Source organism: Callithrix jacchus, chromosome 5 (genome assembly GCF_049354715.1).
Source record: "Callithrix jacchus isolate 240 chromosome 5, calJac240_pri, whole genome shotgun sequence".
NCBI lineage: Eukaryota > Metazoa > Chordata > Mammalia > Primates > Cebidae > Callithrix > Callithrix jacchus.
Window position 1 is genome coordinate 54,536,951 of NC_133506.1, and position 27,743 is coordinate 54,564,693.

Genomic DNA, 27,743 nt, shown 5'->3' on the forward strand with positions numbered 1-27,743 from the left:
CTTTAGAAAGGATTGGGGAACAGGTAGTTCTCAGGGAAGGCAGGAGCGGATGGTCCCTCCCAAGGGGCCCTCTGTACTCCGCACCCAGGTATAGACACCATAAGGGGCCGCCTTGCCCAAACCTCCCTTCAGGGCACCTGCCCAGAGACATTGCCTTACTTTCTGCTGTGTGACCCTGACTCCCAGGCCACACCTGATCCCTGTAGTAGTCAGGACCTTTTTCATTGGTGAGTCTTGAAATTCAATGACCTGAAGTGAAACAGAAAAAAGGGCGAGTGGGAGGCAATGAACCAGCTCCCCTGAGCGGGAAGGACAGAGTCATGGTAGCCTCTGGAAGGACTGGACCCAGGGACTCGGGACACTTTCTGACCCTCTGTCTTCTCTGCTCCCTTTTGCTTCTCTCTATGGAATGCCCTCATCTTCTCTGTCTGGGACCGCGTCTGCGTCATGCCAGGAAGCACGGCAGGAGGACCTTCAGATTGATGTCCAACCAGCCCTACAATGAAGGGGAAAGCAGCCTTTCTTTAATTCGAGCTTGAAAAATTCTCCCTGGGGACTCATTAGGAAAAAAATATATATGACAAACAATTTAAAACAAACAAAAGTAGAAAAATTGTACTTTAAAAAAACGTTCTGTACTCATCACTCATTTTCAACAATTATCAACAAACAGGCAATCATGTTTCATCTGTATGTTCACCCTCCACTGGATTATCTTAAAGCAAATCCCAAATATTCTGTCACCTCCTCTGAAATACTTCTGATATATATCAAAAGAAGTTTTAAAAACTTAATCATAATGCCAATATCATGCTAAACACTTTTTAATACCATCGGCATCGTCAACCAACGTTCATATTCCTCTAGTTGTCTCAAAAATTGAAAATCTGGACCAGAACAATTGGGCAAGAGAAAGAAATAAAGGGTATCCAAATTGGAAAGGAAGGAGTCAAATTAGCCTTGTTGACAAACAACATGATCTTATACCTAGAATTACCTAAAGATTCCACCAAAACACCCGTTAGAACTAATAAACACATTTAGCAAATTTGCAGGATACAACATCAACACACAAAAGTCAGTAGCACTTATATATGTCAATAGTGAACATTCTGTAAAAATAAAAATAAATCAAGAAAGCAATCCCATTTATAATAGCTACAATGAATATTAAATACCTAGGAATCAATTTAACTAAAGAAGTGAAAGATTTATACAAGGAAAACTATAAAACTGATGAAAAAAATAGAAGAGAGAACACAAAAAAGTGAAAAGGTATTCCATGCTCATGGATTGAAAGAATTAATAGTATTAAAATGACAATACTATCCAAAGCAATTTACAGATTCAATGCAATACCTATCAAAAACACCAATGAAATTTACAGAAATAGAAAAAAATCCTAAAATTGTATAGAACCCCAAAAGACTCTGTATGGCCAAAGCAATCCTGAGCAAAAAAAGCAAAGCTGGAGGCATCACACTACCAACTTTAAAATATATTGTTTTCTGTTTTGGTAAAGCTATAGTAACCAAAACAGCATGGTACTGGCATAGAAACAGACACATACCAATAGAACGGAGAACCCAGATATAAGTCCACACATTCATATCCAATTTATCTTTGACAAAGTTACCAAGAATATACAATGGAAAAATGATAGTCTTTTCAACAAATGCTGCTGGGAAAACTGGATAGACTGTATGTAGAAGAATGAAACTAAACCCCCATCACTCACCAAACACAAAAATCAAATCAAAATGGATTAAGATTTGAATGTAACACCTGAAATTATGAAACTACTAGAGAACACTGGAAAAATGCTCCAAGACATTGGTCTCAGGCAAGCAAAGATTTTTTTGTGTGTTAGACCTCAAAAGTACAAACAACAGAAGCAAGTGAAAATAGACAGATAGGATTTTTTTTTTTTTGAGATGGAGTTTCACTGTTGTTACCCAGACTGGAGTGCAATGGCACAATCTCGGCTCACCACAGCCTCCGCCTTCTGGGTTCAAGCAATTCTCCTGCCTCAGCCTCCCGAGTAGCTGGAACTACGGGTGCACACCACCATGCCCAGCTAATTTTTGTATTTTTAGTAGAGATGGGGTTTCACCATGTTGACCAGGATGGTCTTGATCTCTTGACCTCGTGATTCACCCGCCTCGGCCTCCCAAAGTGCTAGGATTGCATGCGTGAGCCACCGCGCCCGGCCTGACAGGATTACATTAAGCTAAAAAGCAAAGGAAACAATCAACAAAGTGAAGAGACAACTCACAGAATGGCGGGAAATATTTGCAGACTACCCACTTGACAAGAGATTCATAACCAGAATATATAAGAAGCTCAAATAACTCAACAGCAAATCAAACAAACAAAACAAATAATCTGATTTTTAAATGGGCAAAAGATTGGAATAGACATTTCTCAAAAGCCACACAGATGGCTAAATGGTATGTGAAAAAATGTTTAACATCACTAATCACCAAAGAAATGCAAATAAAAACCACAATGCAGTATTATTTCACCCCAGTTAAAATGGCTTGTGTCACAAGAAACAGTCACAGATGCTGGTGGGGATGTGGAGAAAAGCGAACCCCTGTATACTGTTGATAGGAATGTTGACTGGTATAGCCCCTATGGGGAACAGTATAAAGGTTCCTCAAGAACCTAAAAATAAAACTACTAAGTGATCCAGCAATTCCACTACTGTGTATATATTCAAAGGAAAGGAAATCAATATATCAAAGAGGCATCTGTACTCCCATGTTGATTGCAGCACTCTTCACAATAGTCAAGATATGGGAATCAACTGAAGTGTGCATCGACCAATGAATAGAGAATGTAGTATGTATATACAATGGAATATTATTCAGCCATTTAAAAAAAGCCAGGAGTGGTGGCTTACACTTGTAATTCCAGCACTTTGGGAGGCGGAAGCAGGAGGATCTCTTGGGACAAGAGTGCAAGACCAGCCTGGATGACGTAGGGAGATCCCCATCTCTACTGAAAAAAAAGCCAGGTGCGATGGTGTGTGCCTGTAGTCTCAGCTACTTTGGAGGCTGAGGGGGAGGATTGCTTGAGCCTGGGAGTTCGAGGCTTCAATGAGCCACGATTGTGCCATTGCACTCCAGCCTGGGCAGCAGATGGAGAGAAAAAAAAAAAAAGATCCTGTCACTTGCAGCAACATGGATGGAACTGGAGGCTATTATGTAAAGTGAAATAAGCCAGGCACAGAAAGACAAATATCACATATTCTCACTCATACGTGGGAGCTAAAAATGCAGCTCCCATGGAAAGAGAGTAGAACGGTGGTCACCAGAGGCTGGAGGGGAGTGGGGAGAAAGGAATAAAGGGGAAAAAAGAATAGAAATATATTTATCACCACTAAACCATACACTTAAATATCGCAAAGGGTGTTGACTATTTTTGATTTGGGTTAATAAGGAATACGAGCAAAAAATTTATTTTAAAAAACAGTAAAGAGAGTAAATTACATATGTATATCTTACCTCAAATAAAAACGAAAAAAAACTTGAAATCACATATGTTTATCTTAAAAAAACTGAAAAATCAGGATCCAAACAAGCTTCACTCATTGCATTCAGTGGCTGTGTCTCTGCAGGCTCCTTCAATCTACAAATTCCTCCTTATTCCCCCTTGTAGCTTTTTTTTTTGTTTTAAGAAATGGAGCTCTGTGTTGTCTAGAGTTCCCTGCATTTCAGACCTTGTGTGGCATCTCTGCAGGGTCCTTCCACAGGGTCCTCTGTCTGACCTCGTCTGCTGGTATAGATCTAGAGGCCTCCTCTCCCCCGCTGGAGTGTGCAGGGGAGCCGCCTCACAGGTGGTGGGCGTTCCCTCAGCATCAAGATGGGAGAAAGTGAGCCTGCTGGCCTCTCTTCTCCTGATCCTGGAGAAAGATTTCAGGTGTCTCACCTGGCCCTCACTTTCAGGCTTCCCATCAGGCTCCTGCCTGAGGCTTTAGCAGATATTGATCGCAGTCGATGGGATCTGTTTCTTCTTCAGTATCCGTTATCCACCCATCATTCCTTCTGAATTTATTAGCTAGAATTCTTTCTAAAGTGAGTGGGCTCACTTTTTCTGTAAAGTGCTAGATAGTAAATATTTTAGGTCTGATGAACCACATATAGTCTGTTGAATCTTTTTCTTTTTTATTGCCCTTTAAAAATGTAAAAATCTTCCTAGACAGTAGGCACTACAAAAACAGGCTGCAAACCAGATTTGGTCCATGGGCCATAGTTTGCCAACTTCTGTTCTAAAAAGAAGAGAGCTTTTCCTCATCCACTGTCTGGTTGCCTTTTTTTATTTTTATTTTTTGAGATGGAGTCCCACTCTGTCGTCCAGGCTGGAGTGCTGGAGTGTAGTGGCTTCTCAGCTCATTACAACCTCTACCTCCCAGGTTCAAGTGATTCTCCTGCCTCAGCCTCCTGAGTAGCTGGAACTACAGGTGTGTGCCACCACGCCTGGCTAATTTTTTGTATTTTTAGTAGAGACAGGTTTCACCATATTAGCCAAGATGGTCTCAATCTCCTGACCTCGTGATCCGGCCACTAAGGCTTCCCAAAGTGTTGGGATTACAGGTGTGAGCCACCACGCCTAGCCTTGGTTGCCTTAAAGTATGGGATAACTTGGACAAGAGAAGTGGGATTCTTTTCTTTTTAGTTCTCAATTTCAGGATGACAGTTTGAGGCCGGGCTCATGCCTGTATTTCCACTACTTTGGAAGGCTGAGGCAGGAGAATCACTTGCATCCAGGAGTTTGAGACCAGCCTGGGCAACATGCCAAAACCCCATATCTACAAAAAATACAAAATATACAAAAAATACAAAAATTAGGTGGTACATGCCTGTGGTTCCAGCTACTTGGGGGTGCAGAGGTATAAGGATTGCTTGAGCCTGGGAGATCAAGGATACTGTGAGCCATGATCACAGCACTGCACTCAGCCTGGGTGAGAGAGTGAGAATCTGTCTCAAAAATGAATGAATGAATGAATGAATGAAAATAACAGTCTGGCACTCTTATATCCTCCAAAGGTCACCAGTTCACCTGTTCTTGGCTCACTTTTCACTCCAGGCACTACTACAGCCACCAACTTTGCTCAGGTGAGACTTGGCTGCTCCTGCATCTGCTGCACATCTTACTTTTTCTTTCCTGCCCCAGGACTCGTAGGACACTGTGATATGTGACAATTGCAGAAATCTGCCAGATACTTGCACCTGGGCAACCTGGCAGAGTGCAGAGGATAATGCCTCTAGGGCAATCCTTGACCAATAGAGAACAAAAGCCAGGGGTAGGTAAATGTGTCCCCTTCCGTCCTTCAGTAAGCAATTTTGAGGCATATTTTCAATGGTTCCACCAAAGGTCCTGCAAGAATATGGCCCCCAGTTGTAACCACCTCAGCACAGCACCTTAGTATTGGCTTTCTTCTTTTCCTGTTCCTCCCTCCTGCCCCTGGGGTCACTTCAAAACGACTACCTGATGTTGTTCTCCTCAGCCACGCTGCAGCCACTGGTGAGGGATTTGCTCTGCTCTCCACTCTGGTAGCAGCTTCACAGTTCAAGGACAGCTTTATTCAGATGTTCCCCAAGTGATACTATTAAATTTGTCCTCAAGGTGAAAAGCTTCTCAAAAATATAGTGATTTTCACCAGTGTAGTGACATTCGCCTGTAGTCCCACCTATTTAGGAGACTGAGACAAGAGGATCATTTGAGTCCAGGAGTTGAAGGTTGCAGTGAGCTATGATGGTGCCACCGCTGCACTCTAGCTTGGGCAACAGAGCAAGACTCCATATCTAAATAATAATAATAAGTAAACAAAGTCTTAAATTCTATTTTCTCTGCTATTAATATAGAAACTTCAACTCTTGTCGGGCACGGTGGCTAACCCCTGTAATCCCAGCACTTTGGGAGGTGGAGGCAGGTAGATCACGAGTTCAGGAGATCAAGACCATCCTGGCCAACATGATGAAACCCCGTCTATACTAAAATACAAAAAAATTAGCCGCGTGTGGTGGCAGGCACTTGTAGTCCCAGCTACTCAGAAGGCTGAGGCAAGAGAATTGCTTGAACCTGGGAGGCAGAGGTTGCAGTGAGCCGAGATCGTGCCACTGCACTCCAGCCTGGTGATACACTGAGACTTCGCCTCAAAAAAAAAAAAAAAGAAATAAACTTTCGCTTCTCATCTATTTGTGTCTTTAAATCTATGGTGTTTCTATGATAGACAGCATATGGGTGGGGTCTTGCTTTTTCATCCACTATGACTATCTCTGTCTTTTGAGGTATTTAGTCTATTCACATTTAATAAAACTCCAGATATGCTTGGATGTATGCTGCCATCTTGCTATTTGTTTTATATTTGTCTCCTGTCTCTTCTGGTCTGCTTTACTGCCTTATTTTATGTTAAATGTGTTGATTTTATTTTTTACTTTATTTATTTTAGGTTCTTCATTAGTGATTGTTCTAGGGATTATAATGCACATCTTAATTTAGCACAGTCTGTCAAATTTACTTAATTTCAGTAAAATATAGAAACCTCAGCAGGGTGCAGTGGTTTACGTCTGCAATCCCAGTGCGTTGGGAGGCTGAGGTGGGTGGATCACCTGAAGTCAGGAGTTCAAGAGCAGCCTGGCCAACATGGTGAAACCCCATCTCTACTGAAAATAGAAAAATTAGCTGGGCATGATGGCGGGTGCCTATAATCCCAACTACTTGGGAGTCTGAGGCAGGAGAATCGCTTGAACCCAGTGGGGCAGAGGTTGCAGTGAGCTGAGATCATGCCACTTCACTCTGGCTTGGGCAAAAAAGCAAAACTCTGTCTCAAAAAAAAAAAAAAGAAACCTCACTCCACTATATCTCACTCCCCTTCATCCTCATCCTTTTGCTATTATAAATACAGTAGTACAGTGTTATGATGATTGCTTTATTTAATATTACATATTTTTAAAAACTCAAGAGAACTAGAGTCTCCTTATAGACTTTAATATTTACCATTTCTGATATCCTTCATCTCTTTTTTGTGAATTGAAGTTACTATCTAGAGTTACTTTCAGTTTGAAGAATTTCCTTTAGTATTTCTTGTTATTTAGTATCAGGTCATTGGCAACAAATTCTTTCCATCTTTATCTGGGAATGTATTTATTTTACCTTTATTTTGATATTTGCTGGATATAAAATTATTGGTTGACAGTTTGCTTTATTCTAGCATTTTGAATATGTCCTTGTACTACCTTTGGCCTCCATTTTTTTCTGATGAGCAGTCAAGTCATTAATCACATTTCCCTTGTTGCTTTCAAGAATAAGTACACAGGCCAAAATGTCACAGACTCACAGTGTTCTTACTTAAAGTTTAGTAATTTTAATTAGTAAATGCTTCTCCATTTGCTGTATGCCTTTGGTCCATTATTTTCAGAGGCCTGCAATGGTTATTGTTGACAGTTTTGTCCAGTATCACTGTGGCATTTAAGGGGCAGGATTTGTTGACCTCACTCTGTTGTCATGTCAGACATGAGAAAATGGTTTGTTTTTTTCAGATGAAATGAGAAGCCACTGAGTTGTATTAAGCAGAGGAAGAACATAATCTGGTTTGTGTAAAAGACTGCTTTAGATGCTCATATTAGTTCATTATTACTGCATAGAAAAATTACCCCAAATTGATTTACTTACAACATACATTTATCATGTCATAGTTTCCGCAGAAAATTTGGAAGCAGTTTAGCTGGGTGGTTCTGACTCAGGGTCTCTCATGAAGTTGTAAGCAGTATGTCAGCTGACACTTGACTGAAACTGGAGAATCCACATCCAAGCCCACTTACTTAGCTGCTGTAGGAGGCCTCAGTTACTAGCCATGGGCTTCTCCATCGGGCTTCTCACAATGTGACATCTGGCTTCCTCCAAAGCGAGAGATCTGAGAGAGTGTGGCCAAAATGGAAGTCCCAATATCTTTTTATGACCTGGCCCATAAAGCGTCTTTTTACCACCTGGTCCACTGTCACTGCCTTATTCTATTCAATAGAAGTGAATCACTAAGTGCAGCCCACACACAAGAGGGAGGACATTAAGCTCAACCTTGAAGGCAGGAGTATAAAAAAAGTTGTGGATATATTTTGTAAACCATCACACTGCTGTTTGGAGAATGAACTGTAATTGAGAATAGAAAGATGAGTCAGATCAGTCTGTGGCTATTGTAGCCACCCAGGTGAGAGCTGGTAAGAGCCTGAACTAAGACAGTGGCATAATGATGGAGCAAGTGGATAGATTTGAAGTAGATTTTTCAAGTGGATCTGATGCAGAATTTGCCTTGGGCTGAATAGGAGTCATCGGGGACAGAAGTTATTAATGATTTCCAGGCATCTGGTGTTGGTAACTAAGGACCTGGTGGCCCCATGTCCTGAAAGGAGAAAACAGAAGAAGAAGATAACATTTGTGTTGCTCATGGAGACGCTTGAGATGCCCATGGAATACCCAAAGATGAGGTTAAGGGGCAGTTAGATCAGTTAAAGACACAAGTCTGGAAATCAGGGAAGACATGAGAGTTGGAGATAAATATAAGAATTCTCAGCACAGAGATGGCTTTAAAGATGTGGGCTAAATAAGATCCTTTAGAAAGAGAGTGGAAGTAGAGAAGAGATCCGGGTCTGAGTCCTGAGGAACTGCAATAGCTACAGAACAAGCAGAGGGACAACAGGAAGGAAGTCCAAGAAGAAACAGGTGACAGAGTGAAAGGAAAGCCAGGAGAGTACCGTGCTACAGATACAGGGGAAGGAGAGCTCTGCATTTCGAAAGGGTCAGAGCTACCACTGGTGTCAATAACTGTTGAGAGATCAAGTAGAATGAAGACAGAGAAATGCTCTTTGGCTATGGAAGAAATGATGGCACTGGCCTGAAAGAGACAGAAGACAGAGAGGAGTGGGTTGAAACATGAATAGAAGATGAAAGATTTAAGGATTGGGGTATTCATTATACACTCATTGGGTAAGACCTTTCAATCTGCAATCCAGCTGGCTTTCTAAGCCTCTTCCAAATGTGTTCAGTTCATCCTCATGTCTGCCTTCATCTCAGTTACCATCAAGTCTCACCTGGATGTCTCATCAATGGCATCCTAGCTGGTCTCCCAGGCTCTACTTTGCTCCCCTCAGATCTTTTCTCCATAGGGCAGCCTGAAAGAGCTGCAAACCCATCTGACCATGCCACTCTTGAGTTTAAAAGCCTTCTGTACCTACCCATTACTCTGAGATTGAGAGTCCAAACTCTGCATGTTTCTAGGCCATCTGGCTCCTGCCTACCTCTCTGGCCTGGCCTCTCTCTCTCCCTTTCTCTTTGGCCTGGCCTCTCTCTCTCTCTTTGGCCTGGCCTCTCTCTCTCCCTTTCTCTTTGGCCTGGCCTCTCTCTCTCTCTTTGGCCTGGCCTCTCTCTCTCCCTTTCTCTTTGGCCTGGCCTCTCTCTCTCTCTCTCACCTGCCCCCTCCTTTCCCTTGCTCTCTCTCTCGCTCTTTGGCTTGGCCCCATCTCTCTCTTCCGTACTATCTCTCTCTGGCCTGGCCTCTCTCTCTCTCTCTCTCTTTCCCCCCACCAACTCTGCCCCCCCTTACTCTCTCTGGCCTAGCCTCTCTCTCTTTCCCATTTTCTCTCTCCTTTTGATGTCTGTGCTCCAGTCATTTTCTTTACTGTCATTTCTTACTTTCTCCACTGTACCCTATTCTCTTTGTTCTCCAGATTCAAGTCATGAGTCTCAGCTTAAACATAATCTCCGCTGGGCTGGTGGCGCATGCCTCTAGTCCCAGCTACTCGGGAGGCTGAGGTGGGAGGATCACTTGAGCCCAGGAGCTCTGTGCTGTAGTGTGCTGTGCCGTTGGGTGTCCGCACTAAGTTCAGCATCAATATGGCCCCGGGGGACCACCAGATTGCCTACGGAGGGGTGAACCAGCCCAGGTCAGATACAGAGCAGGTCAAAACTCCTGTGCTGATCAGTAGTGGGATCAAGCCTGTGAATAGCCACTGCACTCCAGCCTGGGCAACATAGCGAGACCCCATTTCTAATAATAATTTTTAAAAATGTAAACATAATTTCCCTGGGGAGGACTTCCTTGACCTCCTTCAGAAGTCACTGCATTTTTTTTAAATCATTGGAGACAGTTTCTCTTTTCTGCCGTTGGCATCAGATGAACTGTGTCTCCGATTCAGCTATATCCCAGCTCATGACGCCTCGTAGGCACTCAGTAAGTATTTCTTCAATGGATTCAGTGAAACCAACTTCGAATTTTCATAAAAATTCTCCACCAGAATAATTCATCTTTTTTTTTTTTTGAGAGAGAGTCTGGAATGCAGTGGTGTGATTGCTTCACTGCAACCTCTGCCTCCCGAGTTCAAGCGTTTCTCCTGCCTCAGCCTCCCAAGTAGCTGGGACTACAGATGCCCACCACCACACCCAGCTAATTTTTGTATTTTTATTAGAGATGGGGTTTCACCCCATGTTGGCCGGGCTGGTCTCGAGCTCCTGACCTCAAGTGATCCACCCGCTTCAGTCTCCCAAAGTGCTGGGATTACAGGCGTGAGCCACGGCACCCGGCTGAGAATTCTTCAACAGGAAAATATATTAAATGACTTTAGGAGTATTTATTTTAAGCAATGCAAGCTAATTTGGAGAATGTAGATAAGACTTTGAAAAAAACAACAGATTCACAATATCTCAGGAGGCAAGACCTATAGACCCAATTACTTTCAAGTCATTGCAACTTATAGACTGAATATAATGCTTTCATTATGGGTTGCTTGTTAATCCATTTATTATTAAATGGATTAACCAACCTTTTAGTTGAAGGAGAAGTGACTTGAATAATCCCCAATTCTGTAGGCACAATTAGTTATACATACATTAATTTGTCTGCTTTCAATTCAGGCACTATTTTTTAAAAAATCTAAGAGGAGAGGTAGTAGGAGTTTAACAGCCATCTATTCTTTCCAACATTTTGAGAAAGCAAGTGAAAATGAACCCTGAAACAAGCCAACAGCAGGGGTACTCATTAACTTAATACAATTTAATCTTATGAATAAAAGCTAGAACTTGATCCATTGAATCCGAGCTGCAGACTTCTGCCTCCAACCACCTGCAAGACATATCCGCATGGGTGTTCTGTTGGCACCTCTAATTCAGCACACCCAATCTGAACTCATTATCATCCCTTGCAGAAACCTGCCCTCCTCCTGGGTTCCCTGTCTCAGCCGTGGGCCATCTGCAGGCACGCAAGCTGGGACTTACAGTGGTATCTTCCCTGACCCTGCTCCTCACCCCCAACTCCCACTTGCAAGGCTGTTTGTTTTATCCTCTGGACTTGACTCCAACTTCACAGCAGCTAGCTGCAGCTCCTTCTCAGCCTCCTGTTCATACCTCTTAATTTACTATCTCATCTTCTCATTCCCTTCTGTAGGGCCTCCTCAGCTAGGGGATATGACTTTGAAAACTCAGATATGTCCTTTCACACGCTCAGAGCAAGGAAACAACAACAACAAAAAAAATCCAAACGTTTCCTCCTCCTCATAATTATGCATATTCGCTGAGCACCTACGATGTGCAAGCTCTCTGCTCAGCGCTTGGCATACCTTATTACATTCAATCCTTAAAGATGACCCTCAGTTAACACAGACCTAACTCCCTCCTGAGATCTGGCCCTGCCTGCCCTGCCTGCCCTGCCTGCCCTGCCTCATCTACATTTCTCCTTAGCCTGCCCAGTCCCAGTCTCAGTGGCCTCTCTGTTCCAAGAACACATGGCTGGCCTTTGCCCTGGCAGTTCTGCTCTCTGGAAATGCTCTTGCCTGGGTCTTAGCTTGCTTGGCCCTTTCATCACATGACTCTCAGTTCAAATGTAAGTTTCTCAGCGGCCATCTCTGATCTCCCCAAGAAGGTCTCTCCTATTATCACAGAATACTAGCACCGATCATCTCTGTCCTTATTTTATTTGTTTCCCCCTGGCCCCCCTTTCAGCTCCTTCAGTAGAAGGCAGGCTCTACCAGGGCAAGGATCATGTCCAATTTGTTCACCACTGAGCTCCAGGGAGCAGCACAGAGTCGAGCACTTAGGGGACACTCAATAAACATTTGTTGAATAAACATATTCCCTGATAAGCCCTCCATAAATGTTCACTATTATCAATATTCTGGAGCTCTTTAATACCCTTTCCTTACTGACATGGGCATTACCCTTCTTTTTTTTTTTGTTTATAGACAGGGTCTTACTTTGTCACACAGTCTGAAATGGCATGACCATTGCTTACTGCAACCTCAAGCTCTTGGGCTGAAACAATCCTCCTGCCTCAGCCTCCTGAGCTGCTAGGACTGCAGGCATGCATCACCATACCTGGCCGAGGGGATGGGGATGTCTCTGTATGTTGCCCAGGTTGGTCTCAAGCTCTTGCCTCAGGCAATCCTCCCACCTCAGCCTCCCAGAATGCTGGGATTATAGGTGTGAGCCACGGCGGTCAGCCATGGAAATTTCCTTTTAAAGTATCCAGATCTGATGGCGTTAAAATTTCACCCTGCTTAAAATTTTCCACGATTTGGACACAAAGATGGGAACAACAGACCCAGGGGATTCCAAAAGGCAGAAGGTGTGGGAGATGGGGTGGGGTGGGGGGGGGGTGAGGGGGTGCGGGTAAAGGTTGAAAAGCTGCCTATCTGGTACCATGTTCACTACTTTGGTGAAGGGATTATTAGAAGCATCACACAATATACCAATGTAACAAACCTGCACATGTACCAAATTTAAAATTAAAAAAGCACACACACACTCAACAGCCAACAAAAGCCTTTCCGTGATTATCAAGAGGCTGTCATGTTCTTACTCCCTACTTCACATTAGAAGTGTGCTGCGGGCTTCACAACAGCATCACCTGCGCCCTTTGGCAGCTACCAGGGAGGTCCTTTCTCCAGAGATTTTTGTGGGCTCTGGACACTTTTGCTTTGCGGGCCTTTCCTCCATTTAAAAAAAAAAAATTAAAAACGTTACTTTCCACTGCATTTAGTACTTTTTCTTTTCTTTTCTCTCTTTTTTTTTGAGACACAGTTTCACTCTGTTGCCCAGGCTGGAGTACAGTGGTGTGATCTTGGTTCACTGCAACCTCCGCCTCTAGGGTTCAAGCGATTCTCCTGCCTCAGTCTCCCTAGTAGTTGGGATTACAGACGCCCGTCACCACGCCTGGCTAATTTTTGTATTTTGAGTAGAGATGGGGTTTCAGCATGTTGGCCAGGCTGGTCTCGAACTCCTGATCTCAAGTGATCCGCCCTCCGAGGCCTCCCAAAGGGCTGGGATTACAGGCGTGAGCCCCCACGCCCTGCCGCGTTTAGTACTTTTTACCAAAAATAAAAGAAATTAAAACACTTTCGTGGGTTCTAGACACTCCCCAAAGAATTTGTTCCCAGCTGTCCGATGAAGAAACTGGCGCTCGCAGGGCTGGTGCAACAGGAGTGAGACCGTGCACGAGTCCAGTTGGAAACCTCTCTGCATAAGCCCCTGGCCCACCCTAGCAGCGCTCAGAAACCGATTGGGGGGCGTTCCTTTCGCCCGGTCCTCTTTGTTCCTAGCGGGAAGCCCGCGGCTCTGCTCCCCCTCCAGGCCCCACCCCTTCCTCCAAGCCCCGCCTCCCGCCCGGGCCGAGCGCGCGGGGGGCGGGGCCGCGGGGCCGCGCGTGCGTCCGCTCGCCCGTTTTCGCCTCGCGCATGCGCCACGCTAGCTCGCGGTAGAGCATGGCGGTGTCCGCGCCGGGAGCCATCATGGATGAGGACTACTTCGGGAGCGCGGCCGAGTCGGGCGACGAGGCTGACGGCGGCCAGGTAAGGCGGGGCATCGGGCGCTCCCCGGCGAGGATCGTTCGTCTCCGCCGCCGGCGGGCCGGCTCCGCTCCCGGCAAGCCCGCGCGGCGCGAGGCCGCGGGCGTGCGGGGTGTGTGCGCGCGCACGGCCTGCGCGGTCTCCGTGTGGTTCTACACAGCCCGCCCCGCCCCCCCAGCCCGGGGTCCCTGCGTCTTCGCCTGCAGGACCGTGGGGCGGGGACGAGGCGGCGGTGGCTCTGGAGCGGGACAGCCCGAAGCCCCCAGTGACCCCTCGTTCCGGCCAGCCTCGGCGCCGGCCCTGCGACCCCCACGGCGGGTGGGACACCAATACTAAGGTGGAGGGTTGGGCTCGAAGCCCAGACAGTTTTAAACAAAAATAAAATGGAAAACTTCACACCAGCATCGTGGGGAAAAAGTAAAACTTTGGGCATTCCTACTGTGTTTCACTGTTTTATAAACTGTACTCTTCAGCACCCCTGGCCGATTTCATCTGTCTTTGGACAAAATAATGAAAAGGATCTTCTGGCCTTGACCTTCCAGGGTTTGGAGTGGAAGCCCAGGAGGGGTCACTCTATTCTCCCCTGAGGACAGGGCCTGCAGAGCCAGGGAAGGCAGTTCTAGTCAGGCTGGTTTGTCACCACCTTTTTCTAACCTTTTTTTTTTTTGTTAATGAGAGCTTCTTATGTTGCTCAGGTTGGCCTTGAACTCAGCCTCGCTTCCTCAAGCGCCAGGACAACTGGCCGGAGCCTTTTTCTAATCTTAAAACCCACCTGCTGCGCATGATTGAAATGTGCAGCTTCTCAGGTCCCTACAGTTGATCTGCACGAGAGCCTAGGAACTTGCATTTTTTTTTGAGGCAGAGTTTCACTCTTGTTGCCCAGGCTGGAGTGTAATGGTGCAATTTCGGCTCACTGCAACTTTTGCCTCCCTGGTTCCAGTGATTCTCCTCCCTCAGCCTCCCGAGTAGCTGGGATTACAGGCGCCTGCTACCACACTCATTTTTTAAAATTTTGAGTGGAGAGGGGGTTTCACCATGTTGGCCAGGCTGGCCTCAAGCTCTGGATCTCAGGTGATCCATCCACCTCGGCCTTCCAAAGTTCTGGGATTATAGGTGTGACCCATGCGCCTGGCCCAGGAACTTGCATTTTTAACAAGAATCAACAATGGGGATATTTGGTCCATTTTGAACTGGTATTTTGAGGGAATGAAGGATGCAGTGGGCTTACTTCAATGAACATGGATGGTGGTGTGATGACGGCTTCGGAGCTGTGGTAGCAAATAACAGGACAGGCGATGTGTTTCTGGAACTGAAAGAAGGCCTGTGAGGTTAGCTGCCTGGTGGAAGCAGTGGCAGGAGGTCAGTAGGGAGCAGGTCTGAAGATCCTTGGAGAGCCGCTGAATGGCTTGTTCAGGAGTTTGGGGCAGGAGGTGATATGAGTAGATTTGCATGTTGGATCATTTCACAGCGTTGGAGGCTTAGGGTAGAGTGGATAGAGAGTCAGATGTGGCTGAGAGCCTGGGCCATGTGCTTCATGCATTATCACCTTCCACACTCAAGATTTTGAGTTGGGTGTTACTCTATCTGGTAAGTGAAGAAAGTGAGGTGGAAAGACTTAATGACCTTCCCAAAGTCATGAAACTAATAAAGGAAGGAGAGGGGACCCAAACCCATGTCATTTGCCTCTATTGCAGCTTCATCAAATTGCTGACCACCAAAGTGGTCCAGATGAGAGGGTATGAATTATCTTAGTGGTGGGTTGGTGTTTGGGGCATCTCGTATATCACCTTGAGACTTTTTTCTTTCTTTCTTTTTTTTTTGGGGGTGGGGGGGAGTCTCACTGGGCTGCCCAGACTGGAGTGCAGTGGTACGATCACGGCTCATGTAACCACTGTCTACCAGGTTCAAGTGATTCTGTGGTCTCAGCCTCCCTAGAAGCTGGGAGTACAGGCACCTGCCATCATGCCCAACTAATTTCTGTATTTTAGTAGGGATGGGGTTTCACTTTCACCATGTTGGCCAGGCTGATCTTGATCTCCTGACCTCAGGTGATCTGCCTGCCTCGGCCTCCTAAAGTGCTAGGATTACAGGCGTGAGCCACCACGCCGAGACTTTTTCTCTCTCTCTCTTTTTTTTTTCAGACAGAGTCTCACTCTGTTGCCCAGGCTGGATTGCAGTGGTGTCATCTTGGCTTACTGAAACCTCTGCCTCCCGGGTTCAAGTGATTTTCCAAGTAGCTGGGATTACAGGCTAATTTTTGTATTTTTAGTAGAGATGGGCTTTCATCATGTTGGCCAGGCTGGTCTCAAACTCCTGGCCTCAAGTAGTTTGCCCGCCTCAGCCTCCGGAAGTGCTGGGATTATAGGCTTGAGCCACCACCCCTGGCCTCACCTTGAGCCGCTGAGTCAAAAAGTGTTAGAACTGGGGAATGTAAGGGCCATCTAATCTGCCTTCACTTCCAACTCTAGACCCTGCTGTTGGAAGATTGGGGAATTTTTTTTTGAGACGGAGTCTTGCTCTTGCCCAGGCTAGAGTACAATGGTGTACTCTTGGCTCACTGCAACTCTTATCTCTCAGGTTCCAGCGATTCTCCTGCCTCAGCCTCCCTAGTAGCTGGGACTATAGGCTCGCTAATTGCCTGGCTAATTGTTGTAGTTTTTAGTAGAGATGGGGTTTCACCATATTGGCCAGACTGGTCTTGAACTTCTGACCTCATGATCCGCCTGCCTCAGCCTCCCAAAGTGCTGGGATTACAGATATGAGCCACCATGCCCGGCCTCATGTTTGGGGAATTTTGATCATGATCCTAATGTATCCCATTGACACCAGTGGGCTCTCATTGATGAGGAGGGTGGACCAGATGTTCATTTCATTTTTATTCTGTGATCCCACTTGGACGAGGGACAGAAAGTTAGGAAAAGTGTTAGGAGGGTGGCAAGAACTGGATTTTAAAAGACAGTTGGTGACTCACATTCCGTTCACTTGATGCCATGTTCCATATATGGTGGAAGGCGGGAAGATGTGTAAGGAGGCCACTGTGATGTTCAGTCAGGATGATGGAAACTAAGAGCTACAGAAATGCAAATAGATTAGTCTGGCTGCAAATTGTAAATGGGGAGTGTCGAGGGGTCAGAACAGACAGAGGAGCAGGTGGGAGGGGCACTGTCGTGTTAGAGCTTGGGTGTTTTTCCTGAAGGAGATGGGAATTTTTAAGGAGGAGAGTGATGTCAATTTTGTGGCTTACAGAGATCACTGTGGCTTCAGTGTGAAAGATGACTGAAAGGAAGGAATGAGACTGAGACTTTAGGGGAATGTTGCCACTGCAAGCATGCAAAAAGTAAGGAAGAGGAGAGGCGAATGTGGAAAGAACCGCCACCTTGGGTAGACAGTTAGGAGATGGAATTGACAGGTCTTTGTGACAGGATGTGGGGGTGGGGCGAGGGAGAGAAGCTGAGGATGATTTTCAGGCTTGGGGGTAACGGGTAAATAGATAATGGAATCCTTTACTAAAATATAGGTTGTAGGAAGAAGATCTGTTTCCAGGGAAAAGATGTCAGTTTTGTACCTGTGGAGTCTGGATACTTGTGAGCTCTCTGAATGGAAATGAGAATGGGATGTTGGATACCTGAGTCTGGAGCTCAAGGGAGGAGAGATAGAGAGAGATCCAGGCTAATTCTAGATTTGTGCGTAGGTAGATGGTGGCAGAAGAGGCAGGTGAGAACCCAGGGTGGAAGCCCAAGAGGACAGACACATGGGAATGAAGCTGGGGTGAAGTCCAGCCTGTGTCACACCTTAGGTGCTCAGTGTTCTCCATACAAATCTGGTCTGAGAAAAGACTCTTCGGTCTCTACTGGGAAGTCATTGGGTTCTGTCTGCTCCCAGAGTGCTGCTTTTAGGATCTTAGTTCAGATCAGGAGTGAGCATACTTTTCTGAAAAGGGCCAGAGAGCAAATAATTTAGGCTGTACGTGTCTCTGTCTTAACTACTCAACTCTGCCCTTATGGGGGGAAAGTGATCATAGACAATTCGTAAAAGAGTGAATGTGTTTGTGTTCCATAAAACTATTTGCAAAAATAGGAGAGGGCTGGATTTGGTTCTGTGTCATGACCCGAATTTGCTGACCCCTGGTCCAGTTCTTGCCCAATTATATTAGAGTAGGTTGCTTGGAGGTCTGTTTCTCTTGTTAGTTTGTGAACTTCCTTGATGGAAAAAGCCTTGTCTTATATTTTCTTAGGTTCCTTGGTTGATGAGCACAGTGTAGACTGAAGGTTCAAACAGCATCTGCTTGTTAGTTAGGGTGGCAGTGTTAACGTTTGGGCAGGGTTTGGGATCACTCATTCCATCCTCCATGGTTATCAGCAGGTGAAGAAGCCTGCTTTGCCCTTAGATTGAGTGACAGGCCTGAGGTTACTTCCACATAGAATCGGGACTGGAGTCCAGCCAGGAGTGCCGATGCCAGGCGAGTTAGTGATCTTTACTTCCTAATGGTAAGTGATGGCTCACGCTTTCAGGAATCAGGTTGTTAGTCTTAAATGACATGTATGAAATAAGAGTGAAAACAATAATAATAATAGTTTACTATCTATTGATCGGTGACTAAATGTCAGGGATTATGCTGGGCTCTTCCAAAAATTAGCTCATGGAATCCTCACAGCAGCCAAGTGGGAATAGGCATTATTATTATCTTCACTTAACAGAGGAGGAAACGGACGCTCAGAGAGGCTGGGTAACTTGTGTGACCATGGAACGCAGTTTGCCAGGGAGGACTTGTACACACCCACTCAGTGTGATCCTGGATCCCATTTTCTTAGCCACTCACTACCTGTCCAGCCCATTTCATGAAACTGTCATGAAAGTCAGATGAAATAATTTGTGTAGAATACCTTCAAAATGGGCAGGCTTCTACAGATTTAAGGTGAGATTAGGATATTTATATTATTGAAAAAATATCCTGGCTCCTGGCATTTTCCAACAGCAGGAGGATGATTCTGGAGAAGGAGAGGATGATGCAGAGGTTCAGCAAGAATGCCTGCATAAGTTTTCCACCCGGGATTATATCATGGAACCCTCCATCTTTAATACTCTGAAGAGGTATGTGAGAAAGGTGTTTGTATTGAGAGGAGGCTGGGGATAAGTTGGAGAAAGTTTTGTAATACATTGAGAAGGTGCTATGTAAAGCAAGAGTCATGTGAACTGGAACTAAAGGCTTCAAGGGGGGGGGTCCCCTCTGCCACTTTTTTTAAAGAGATAGTCTTGCTCTGTTTCAGTGGCACAATCACCACTCACTGCAGCTTCAACCTCCCGAAATCAAGCAGTTCTCCCACCTCAGCCTCTTGAGGTGGCCACCACAGGCGTGTGCCATCATGCCTGGCTTTTTTTTTTTTTTTGAATAGAACTTCTTATGTCGTCCAGGCTGGTCTTGAACTCCTAGGCTCAAGTGATTCTCCCACCTTGGCCTCCCAGAGTGCTGGGATTACACATGTGCACCACCACATGCAGCCCCCTTGCTGCTTTAAGAATGTTGAAGCCTCGTTCTCTTCCTCCTTCCTTGCCTTCCTGTTGTCCGTCCCAGGCTCACTTCCATTCGTTGTGGTGTAATTGCCACCACTTTGTTCCTTTCCCTAGGTACTTTCAGGCAGGAGGGTCTCCAGAGAATGTTATCCAGCTCTTATCTGAAAACTACACCGCTGTGGCCCAGACTGTGAACCTACTGGCTGAGTGGCTCATTCAGACAGGTGCTTTGTGGGTGGCCCCTGTCCTACCTAGTCACCCCCAGCTTTTTAAAAATAGACCTTTGTGTGCATATAACACTGATACGTTGCCTTCTTTGTTTTCCTGGTCTCTGAGACTTGTGTAAGAAAGAGTGGAAATTCTTACTCATTTTTATCTTTATCTTACTCATTTTTATCTGCTTGCCTCTTATCTTTGATTCAATAATTGAGGTTTCCTGGTAGGCTGTGAACGTGATTCTCATTGAGCTGTTTTCCCTACCATATTGTAGAATTATAGGATTATACAGTGTATGTTCAGTGTGTCATTTTCAAGACAGCAAGTAGTAAATGATGGATAATTTAGGACTGGCTATGATTATGGCTTTTAGCTAATATGATCAAAGTAGAGCCTTACTGTAAATCCATGGAGCCGGGTGCAGATGACATCACCAGGGTACATGCTGTCTGGAACCTCATGGACGCAGGCTGTCCTGGCGATTAGATAAAGTGTGTCTCTCCTGGCTGACATCTGCTCCCTCCTCACTGCGAAGGGATGTTTTTCCATCCTCCTACCTGTTTGCTGGGGCCATTTGTCTTTCTCCTTAGCGAGGCTCTACAGACTGTTCTGTCCTTTCCATGAAGTCAGGGGCAGACCAGCCTTGTGTATTCTGTTCTGTGCTGCATTTTAGGTCTTATCATTGAATATCATTAATAACTTTTTTAAAGAGTTCCAAAATCTTACCTTCATAAGTGGTCAGAAGCAACTCTATGGTATTTGATTTACATAGAGACTTTTGACCGTTTACTTTCTAAGTCACACAGTGAATTGAGAGCTTGCCATTGTCTTCTAGTTGATTTCATTCTCTTTCAGGTGTTGAGCCAGTGCAGGTTCAGGAAACTGTGGAAAATCACTTGAAGAGTTTGCTGATCAAACATTTTGACCCCCGCAAAGCAGATTCTATTTTTACTGAGGAAGGAGAGGTGAGAAATTATTTTTCTTTGTCCAGTACTAGGCCTTAGGGTCTTTTGCAGATTCCCAGGGTACAGTGGAGTGTGGCATATCATGTAAGTAATGGCAGAGTTTGGTACTAAAATCAGTGTGAGACAGAAGTCCCATCTAGTCAGAATTGTCCTTTGTACCTAGGGTCGTGACATGCTTGCACTTGAGAGGCACACAGGTGCTGAGATCAAGAGAAGGAACAGCCTGTTCCACCACTGCCCTTCTCAGGCTGACTCCAGGGCATAGCCCTTGGAGTGCTGTGGTGGATTTGTTTGGTTCCTCTAAGAAGCAGATGCCAAGACAGGGCTAGACCTGAAGGAGATTATGGAGTAGTGACTGTGAGGGAAGATGGGGTAGGGCTAGAGGAGGCTGGGGGAGCTGTGATGCAGGTCTGACCCTTGAGGGCAAGAGAAGGAATGAGGGTTGGTAAGAAGAATGTTAGGCTGCATGCAGTTTCCAGAAAGTTCCAGCCATATCAGTGGGGAGTCTTCAAGCCACAGGCGCCCATTCTGGGAGCCCATATCTCCTGGACAGGCCTGCTTTTGAGGCCCTGCTGCATTCTGTCTGTAGCTGGGAGCAGCCTTGGGGAGCTGGCCTTGGCACAAACAGGATGGCAGGTTCAGAGCACAGCCCTTGAGGCCATCCTTCACACAGGAGAGCTGAGAGAATGTTTTTCTGGCTACTCCATGTGGTGATGGGCCAGACCACCTGTGCCATTTAAATGGCCTCTTTCTATTGCTGAGGGCATACAGCTGGGGCAGCATGAGCACCCTGTGTGTGCAAGGCAGCTCTGCGCGGTTCTCAGTGTCTCCTAGGAAGTGATTTTCAGTACCCTCCTGTGTTGAGTCCGATCTTCTGAAAACTGAGTGGGCATCCAGGGACCTTCCTGTCACTTGGCTGACTGTGGACCGTGGCCATCTCTGGGTCTGCCTCCCCCAGAACTAGATGCCCATGGGGAGTCCATCAGCACCGATCTCCACGATTGTTTGTACAACAGAATCTCCACTCAAGTAACAGCAGGGCTTCCCCCTGTCTTATTCTTTGTGGGTTTGTTGGCAGACCCCAGCGTGGCTGGAACAGATGATCGCACACACCACGTGGCGGGACCTTTTTTACAAACTGGCTGAAGCCCATCCAGACTGTTTGATGCTGAACTTTACCGTTAAGGTAGGAAGTGTTCTAGAGTTGAAGAAAGAGGAAAGTGTTTATGAATGAGGGTTATTTTTGGTTATTTCCTTTGGCAGTTCATATTTGCTTTTTTGATAAACGTCTTTATTGTTTTATTTCCATAAGCCTTACATTGAAAAAGAAAAGGGACACATAGAGTTCTGTGTTTTGAGAGGAGCTTTAAGCGTGCCTGGTCGGTCTTCCTCTTGCATACACAGAAATGATGGAGAGGTGGTCAGCCCGGGGCACAGACTTAGGTGGTAGCAAGGTGGGGGCAGAGTGAAGGCCTGAGCCCCACGGCCAGTGCACACTTACTCCACCTCACCATGACACTGACAGGCCAGCGTCCCATGGAGGCCACTGCATGCCGCCCCTTTGACTTCTTGTTTTTGTGTGCTAGCTTATTTCTGATGCAGGGTACCAGGGGGAGATCACCAGCGTGTCCACAGCATGCCAGCAGCTGGAGGTGTTCTCGAGAGTGCTCCGGACCTCTCTAGCTACAATTTTAGATGGAGGAGAAGAAAACCTTGAAAAAAATCTCCCTGAGTTTGCTGTAAGTTCATTCTTTACAAACCTCAGATTAGAAGGAAGCTGCTTTGGGTCTTGGTTTTCAAGCATGAGATGCTCCTTCCCTGGAGAGAATCTCCATTTCTGAGGGCACCTTCCAGGATGCTAACTCCCAGGCTTGACCACAGTGGAGGCTTGGCTCTCGTCCGCATGTTGGTGCTAGAATAGTGAACCCCACACCCTCTCTCCCTGCAATCTTTCAGAAGATGGTGTGCCATGGGGAGCACACGTACCTGTTTGCCCAGGCCATGATGTCCGTGCTGGCCCAGGAGGAGCAGGGGGGCTCCGCTGTCCGCAGGATCGCCCAGGAAGTGCAGCGCTTTGCTCAGGAGAAGTGAGAGGCCCTGTTTCTGCTCACCCCTCCCTCCCTAGTGCTCCCCATGAAATCGTTCCCATGGCCCTTGTTCCACAGCCAATTCTGTTCAACATACAGATACCCTTCCTCTTGGCCAGGCGCAGTGGCTCACACCTGTAATCCCAGCACTTTGGGAGGCCAACGTGGACAGATCACCTGAGGTCAGGCATTCGAGGCCAGCCTAATGAACATGGAGAAACTATGTCTCTATTTAAAAAAAAAAAAAAAAATAGAAAATTAGCCAGGCATGGTGGCGCATGCCTGTAATCCCAGTTACTTGAGAGGCTGAGGCAGGAGAATCGCTTGAACCTGGGAGGGAGAGGTTGCGGTGAGCTGAGATCATGCCATTACACTCCAGCCTGGCAACAAGAGCAAAACTCTGTCTCCAAAAAACCAAAACAAAACAAACAAAAAAAACCTTCATTTTATCCAGCAGAGCTGGAGAAGTTAGAGTTGTTTTTGGTATACATGAAGAGCTGGCTTTCTAAAGTGCTACTCTGAGGACTGTTTTGTAAAGTACTTGATTATTCTTCACTTGGCTGGATTTATGGACCTGGGTTTTCTTATACTGGGATTCATAAGTAATAAATAACATTAGTCCTGAAAGAGTTGCTCAGCAATCTGGTTGTTACGGTGTAGTCCATATCTTACAGTACAGAATGAGCTCATACTAGCTTCATTTTCTGGTACCACTAGAGTTTGCATAAGTATTTAAAGTGACTCCTTTATTACAGAGTCAGCAAGCTGTTTTGAATCACTTTCCCAGTGTTGTAAATGTTGTTTTCCTGTCAGTCAGTATACTCGTTAATGACAGAAAAACAGAGATCCCAACAATGCAAAGTATTAAATGCGTAAAAAAGAACAGAAAAAAGAAGCTGCCTTGTTAGTAACGGGCTCTATGGTTTTTCTCATCAAGAGGTCACGATGCCAGTCAGATCACACTAGCCTTGGGCACGGCTGCCTCCTATCCCAGGGCCTGCCAGGCTCTGGGGGCCATGCTGTCCAAAGGAGCCCTGAACCCTGCCGACATCACCGTCCTGTTCAAGATGTTCACGAGCATGGACCCTCCTCCTGTTGAACTCGTAAGTTGTTCTCAAGAACCCCCAATGCCAACTGGTCAGGTTACTTTGGAAAGTCTGTGCTTGTCTGATTCTCTGAAGGCTGTGAATGCAAATCCATCATTGTCCTGGTCCTTCCTCAGTCCCATTCTCTGCCTGGAGCCTGTTAGACCACTGCCATGTAGGGAGTCCTGAGGGTAGGTGGGCGAGTAGTGCCCTCAATGCCTGCCATCCCGAACTGGGAGTGTGCTTCTCCTCAGATCCGCGTGCCAGCCTTCCTGGACCTGTTCATGCAGTCACTTTTTAAACCAGGGGCTCGGATCAACCAGGACCACAAGCACAAATACATCCACATCTTGGCTTATGCAGCAAGCGTGGTTGAGACCTGGAAGAAGGTACTATCAGTTCTGGGAATTTGTGGAATTTGTTTTAGGACACAAATATCCTCCCGTTTTGATATTTGGGAGTTTTGGCTGCAAGAAGTCTTGGGCCTCTCTAGTATCAGGCATGTCTTTTCTTCTGTTTCAGCATAGAGAAAGTGCTAAACGTCTCAAGAAAATGTGTATATTTCTCTAATACTCTGTAAACTGTAATTTGAAATGTGACTAAAGAAACTGATTTCCATAAAACATAGACAGACACTAGTCTCATTGCTTTTAAGTTTCTGTACACTGTGTGACTGTGAAGTTTGACAGTTAAATTGACTCCCAACTTAAGGAGAGATGGGGAAAGTGATTGGCAAGGAGTAGTGGCCAGAACACCGCGAAGGCAGGCTGCCTGCCCCGTCAGGGTCAGCAGCTTGTGTGTGTGTTTTCAGAACAAGCGAGTGAGCATCAATAAAGATGAGCTGAAGTCAACGTCGAAAGCTGTCGAAACTGTTCATAATCTATGTTGCAACGAGAACAAAGGGGCCTCTGAACTAGTGGCGGAATTGAGCACACTTTATCAGTGTATTAGGTAAGCAAAACGAAACTTATTTCTTAAATCAGTCCTTTGGGGAGGAGGTGGTTGGAGTTTTCATATTGAAAGTTGAAGTAACAAAACCTTCAGAGAGACTTATTTTATTTGTTTTCTCATTTTTAAATAGTATGTAGGGAACTTTAAACAGTTTTAGCAGCATGAGTAATTTTCAGGTGTTTATTTGCCAGAAGTCTGTTGAGTAAATTCTCACAACTTTGACTAAGTAACTGATAGACCAGCCAGAGTTACAAGAATTGATTTGAAGGGTCTATAGGTAGTTATACCCACAAAGTATTGCTTAGAGAAATGATTTATGTGATCATTGCCAATTATATAAATAGATGTGTCCTAGAAATAGTGTGTCGTCTTAGGCATGTCTTTCCCCTAATAATTTATACTAGGGATGAAGAAAGAGTTTGCTAATTAAAGGTAAACTTCAAGCCAGTCCACCAAGCTCACTGAGTGTTGTGCATTAATGATCTTCTCCTTTAAACAAGTGCTTTAAAGTGAGCAGGGAATAGAACTCTGCTTCTTGCCCCGCACGTTTGAGTGGCTGCCGATCCATTCACACTGTTTCCTAATAAGCGGAGCTTAGGTCTGGCATGGTGGCTCTCGCCTGGAATCCTAGCACTCTGGGAGGCCAAGGCAAGAAAATCGCTTGAGCCCAGGAATTTGAGACAAGCCTGAACAACATGGTGGACCCTCTCTCTACAAAAAATTAACTAGACATGGTGGCACACGTCTGTAGTCCCAGGTACTTGGGAGGCTGCAGTGAGCCCTGATTGTGCCACTGCACTCCAGCCTGGGTGACAGAGTGAGACCCTGTCTCAAAAAAAAAAAAGGAGGGAGGGTTTATTGAAGGGTGAATGAGGGAGTCATTTGAGTTTGTTTTTAACCTTCCTTTAATGCTTTTCTAGCATATTTTATGTCTTAAATTGTTTTGTAAAGGAAGCATTCTGCCTTAACTGTAGGTTTCCAGTGGTAGCAATGGGTGTGCTGAAGTGGGTGGATTGGACTGTATCAGAACCAAGGTACTTTCAGCTGCAGACTGACCACACCCCGGTCCACCTGGCATTGCTGGATGAGGTAAGAGGGCAGAGGGCTGTTCACAGCGTACACTGGCTCTGTCTCATGCTGTTTACTTTGCCATGAACATTGCATCTATTTAGTGAGTTTAGGGATATTCTTTTCAAAAACAGTTATTTCTGTCCTAAATGAGAATTTTCCGCTTGAGGACCTCGATTCATTGACTGCAGAGATTTCTTAACCAAACATCCTGGAAGCTGAGGGCCCTGGCTTAGGTGTCAGGACCTTCCTCCTCAGTGATAAGCGCTCTGGTGGCTGTGACAGTGCCCGGTTTCTCGGTGCGCCGAGTGTGACCACACTGCTCAGCGAAGCTCCCTCTGGCCTGTTGGTAGATCAGCACCTGCCACCAGCTCCTGCATCCCCAGGTCCTGCAGCTGCTTGTTAAGCTTTTTGAGACTGAACACTCCCAGCTGGATGTGATGGAGCAGGTGAGCGGTGCCCGTGGGGTCGCCAGAGGGCTGGGGAGGACCTCTCTAACCAGCTCCCTGTCCCCCTTCTTCTGCAGCTTGAGTTGAAGAAGACCCTGCTGGACAGGATGGTTCACCTGCTGAGTCGAGGTTATGTACTTCCTGTTGTCAGTTACATCCGAAAGTGTCTGGAGAAGCTGGACACTGACATTTCACTCATTCGCTATTTTGTCACTGAGGTCAGCAATGCACTGTTGGTTTCATGTTTCATACTGTTTATACTAGCACTGCCCTTTTTGGCTTAATTTAGTTCATTTTGCACCTAACTGAGAACTGTGCTTTTTGATGTGGTGGTGACAATGACAGATACCCATTTACCAAAAAGCACCTCCTGCCTGCAGGAACCGTATTACACACTTTACCTCCATTACCACCCTGGGTGTCTTAATGTTGGAGACTGCTGGTGTCACTGGGAAGCCGGGCGGTGGGGGGAGGGATATTTTCTAAACTGATTGCCATCTCACCATTATGTCGGTGTATGCCCTGCACTGCTTGTGCGGAAGGTCACCCCATGCTCCCCCATGCAGGTACTGGACGTCATTGCTCCTCCTTATACCTCTGACTTTGTGCAGCTTTTCCTCCCTATCCTGGAGAATGATAGTATCGCAGGCACCATCAAAACCGAAGGCGAGCATGACCCTGTGGCAGAGTTCATAGGTGAGTCCCAGGGCCCAGCCCTTTGCTGCAATAGAAAGTGGCAGCCGGGTGCGGTGGCTCACGCCTGTAATCCCAGCACTTTGGGAGGCCGAGGCGGGCAGATCACATGAGGTAGGGAGTTTGAGACCAGCCTGACCAACATGGAGAAACCCTGTCTCCACTAAAAATACAAAATTAGCCAGGTATGGTGGCACATGCCTAATTCCAGCTACTTGGGAGGCTAAGGCAGGAGAATCGCTAGAACCCAGGAGGTGGAGGTTGCAGTGAGCTGGGATCGTGCCATTGTACTCCAGCCTGGGTAACGGAGCGAGACTCTGTCTCAAAAAAAGAAAAAAGAAAATGTTATGTTCTACTTCCTGTTTCTAATGCAGTCAATGTTTTCCTCATTAAAGCTCACTGCAAATCTAACTTCATCATGGTGAACTAATTTAGAGCATCCTCCAGAGCTGAAGCAGAACATTCCAGAACCAGTTGTGGAAAAACCCTTTCAAGAAGCTGTTGTTTTAAGCCGTGTGGGCAGTGTCTTGGAAATGGGCACTGTTGGGAGAGGTAGATGACTTCTTCACAAAGGGAAATGGTGGCAGCTTCAGTGCGAAACTGCTCTATGGACATTCCCTTTTCTGCTGTCAATCCAGTACTGCTCCTAAGTTCCAGTTTCAGTGTTTATTTCCCTCAAGGTAGGCACTGGGCTTCTATTACCCCTCAGGACGGATCCAGCCATCAGCCACAGGCAGCCGGGAGCTCAGACACTCGGGGACTCCTTTCAAAGCTGACCTCGAGTTTTCTCACAGGAACCCAGTTGATGTTTTAATTGTCTTAATTTGCTAAGAACAAATAATAATAAATTTTTCAACAGCCTTTCTGCTGGGTTGGATTAGGT

The 27,743-nt window shown here is 45.9% G+C and overlaps 1 protein-coding gene across 4 annotated transcripts; it reads left to right on the forward strand.

Moving 5' to 3' along the window:
- Positions 1–13,741: 13,741 nt before the first annotated feature.
- On the forward strand, positions 13,742–27,721 carry NELFCD (negative elongation factor complex member C/D). 4 transcript variants are annotated; one of them, XM_002747720.7, is made up of 15 exons: positions 13,742–13,838; positions 18,811–18,926; positions 19,461–19,570; positions 20,418–20,527; positions 21,606–21,713; positions 22,114–22,266; positions 22,484–22,614; positions 23,552–23,717; positions 23,954–24,088; positions 24,511–24,650; positions 25,625–25,739; positions 26,072–26,167; positions 26,245–26,385; positions 26,734–26,863; positions 27,256–27,721. In XM_002747720.7, the coding sequence occupies exons 1-15, from the start codon at positions 13,752–13,754 to the stop codon at positions 27,288–27,290; spliced, it is 1,773 nt and encodes a 590-aa protein (XP_002747766.1). In that variant the 5' UTR covers positions 13,742–13,751; the 3' UTR covers positions 27,291–27,721. The 4 variants fall into 4 exon arrangements, with proteins under 4 accessions (XP_002747766.1, XP_008994443.1, XP_017827627.1 ...); XM_008996195.5 differs by having other exon boundaries at positions 26,105–26,167; XM_017972138.4 differs by lacking the exon at positions 23,954–24,088.
- The last annotated feature ends 22 nt before the right edge of the window (positions 27,722–27,743 follow it).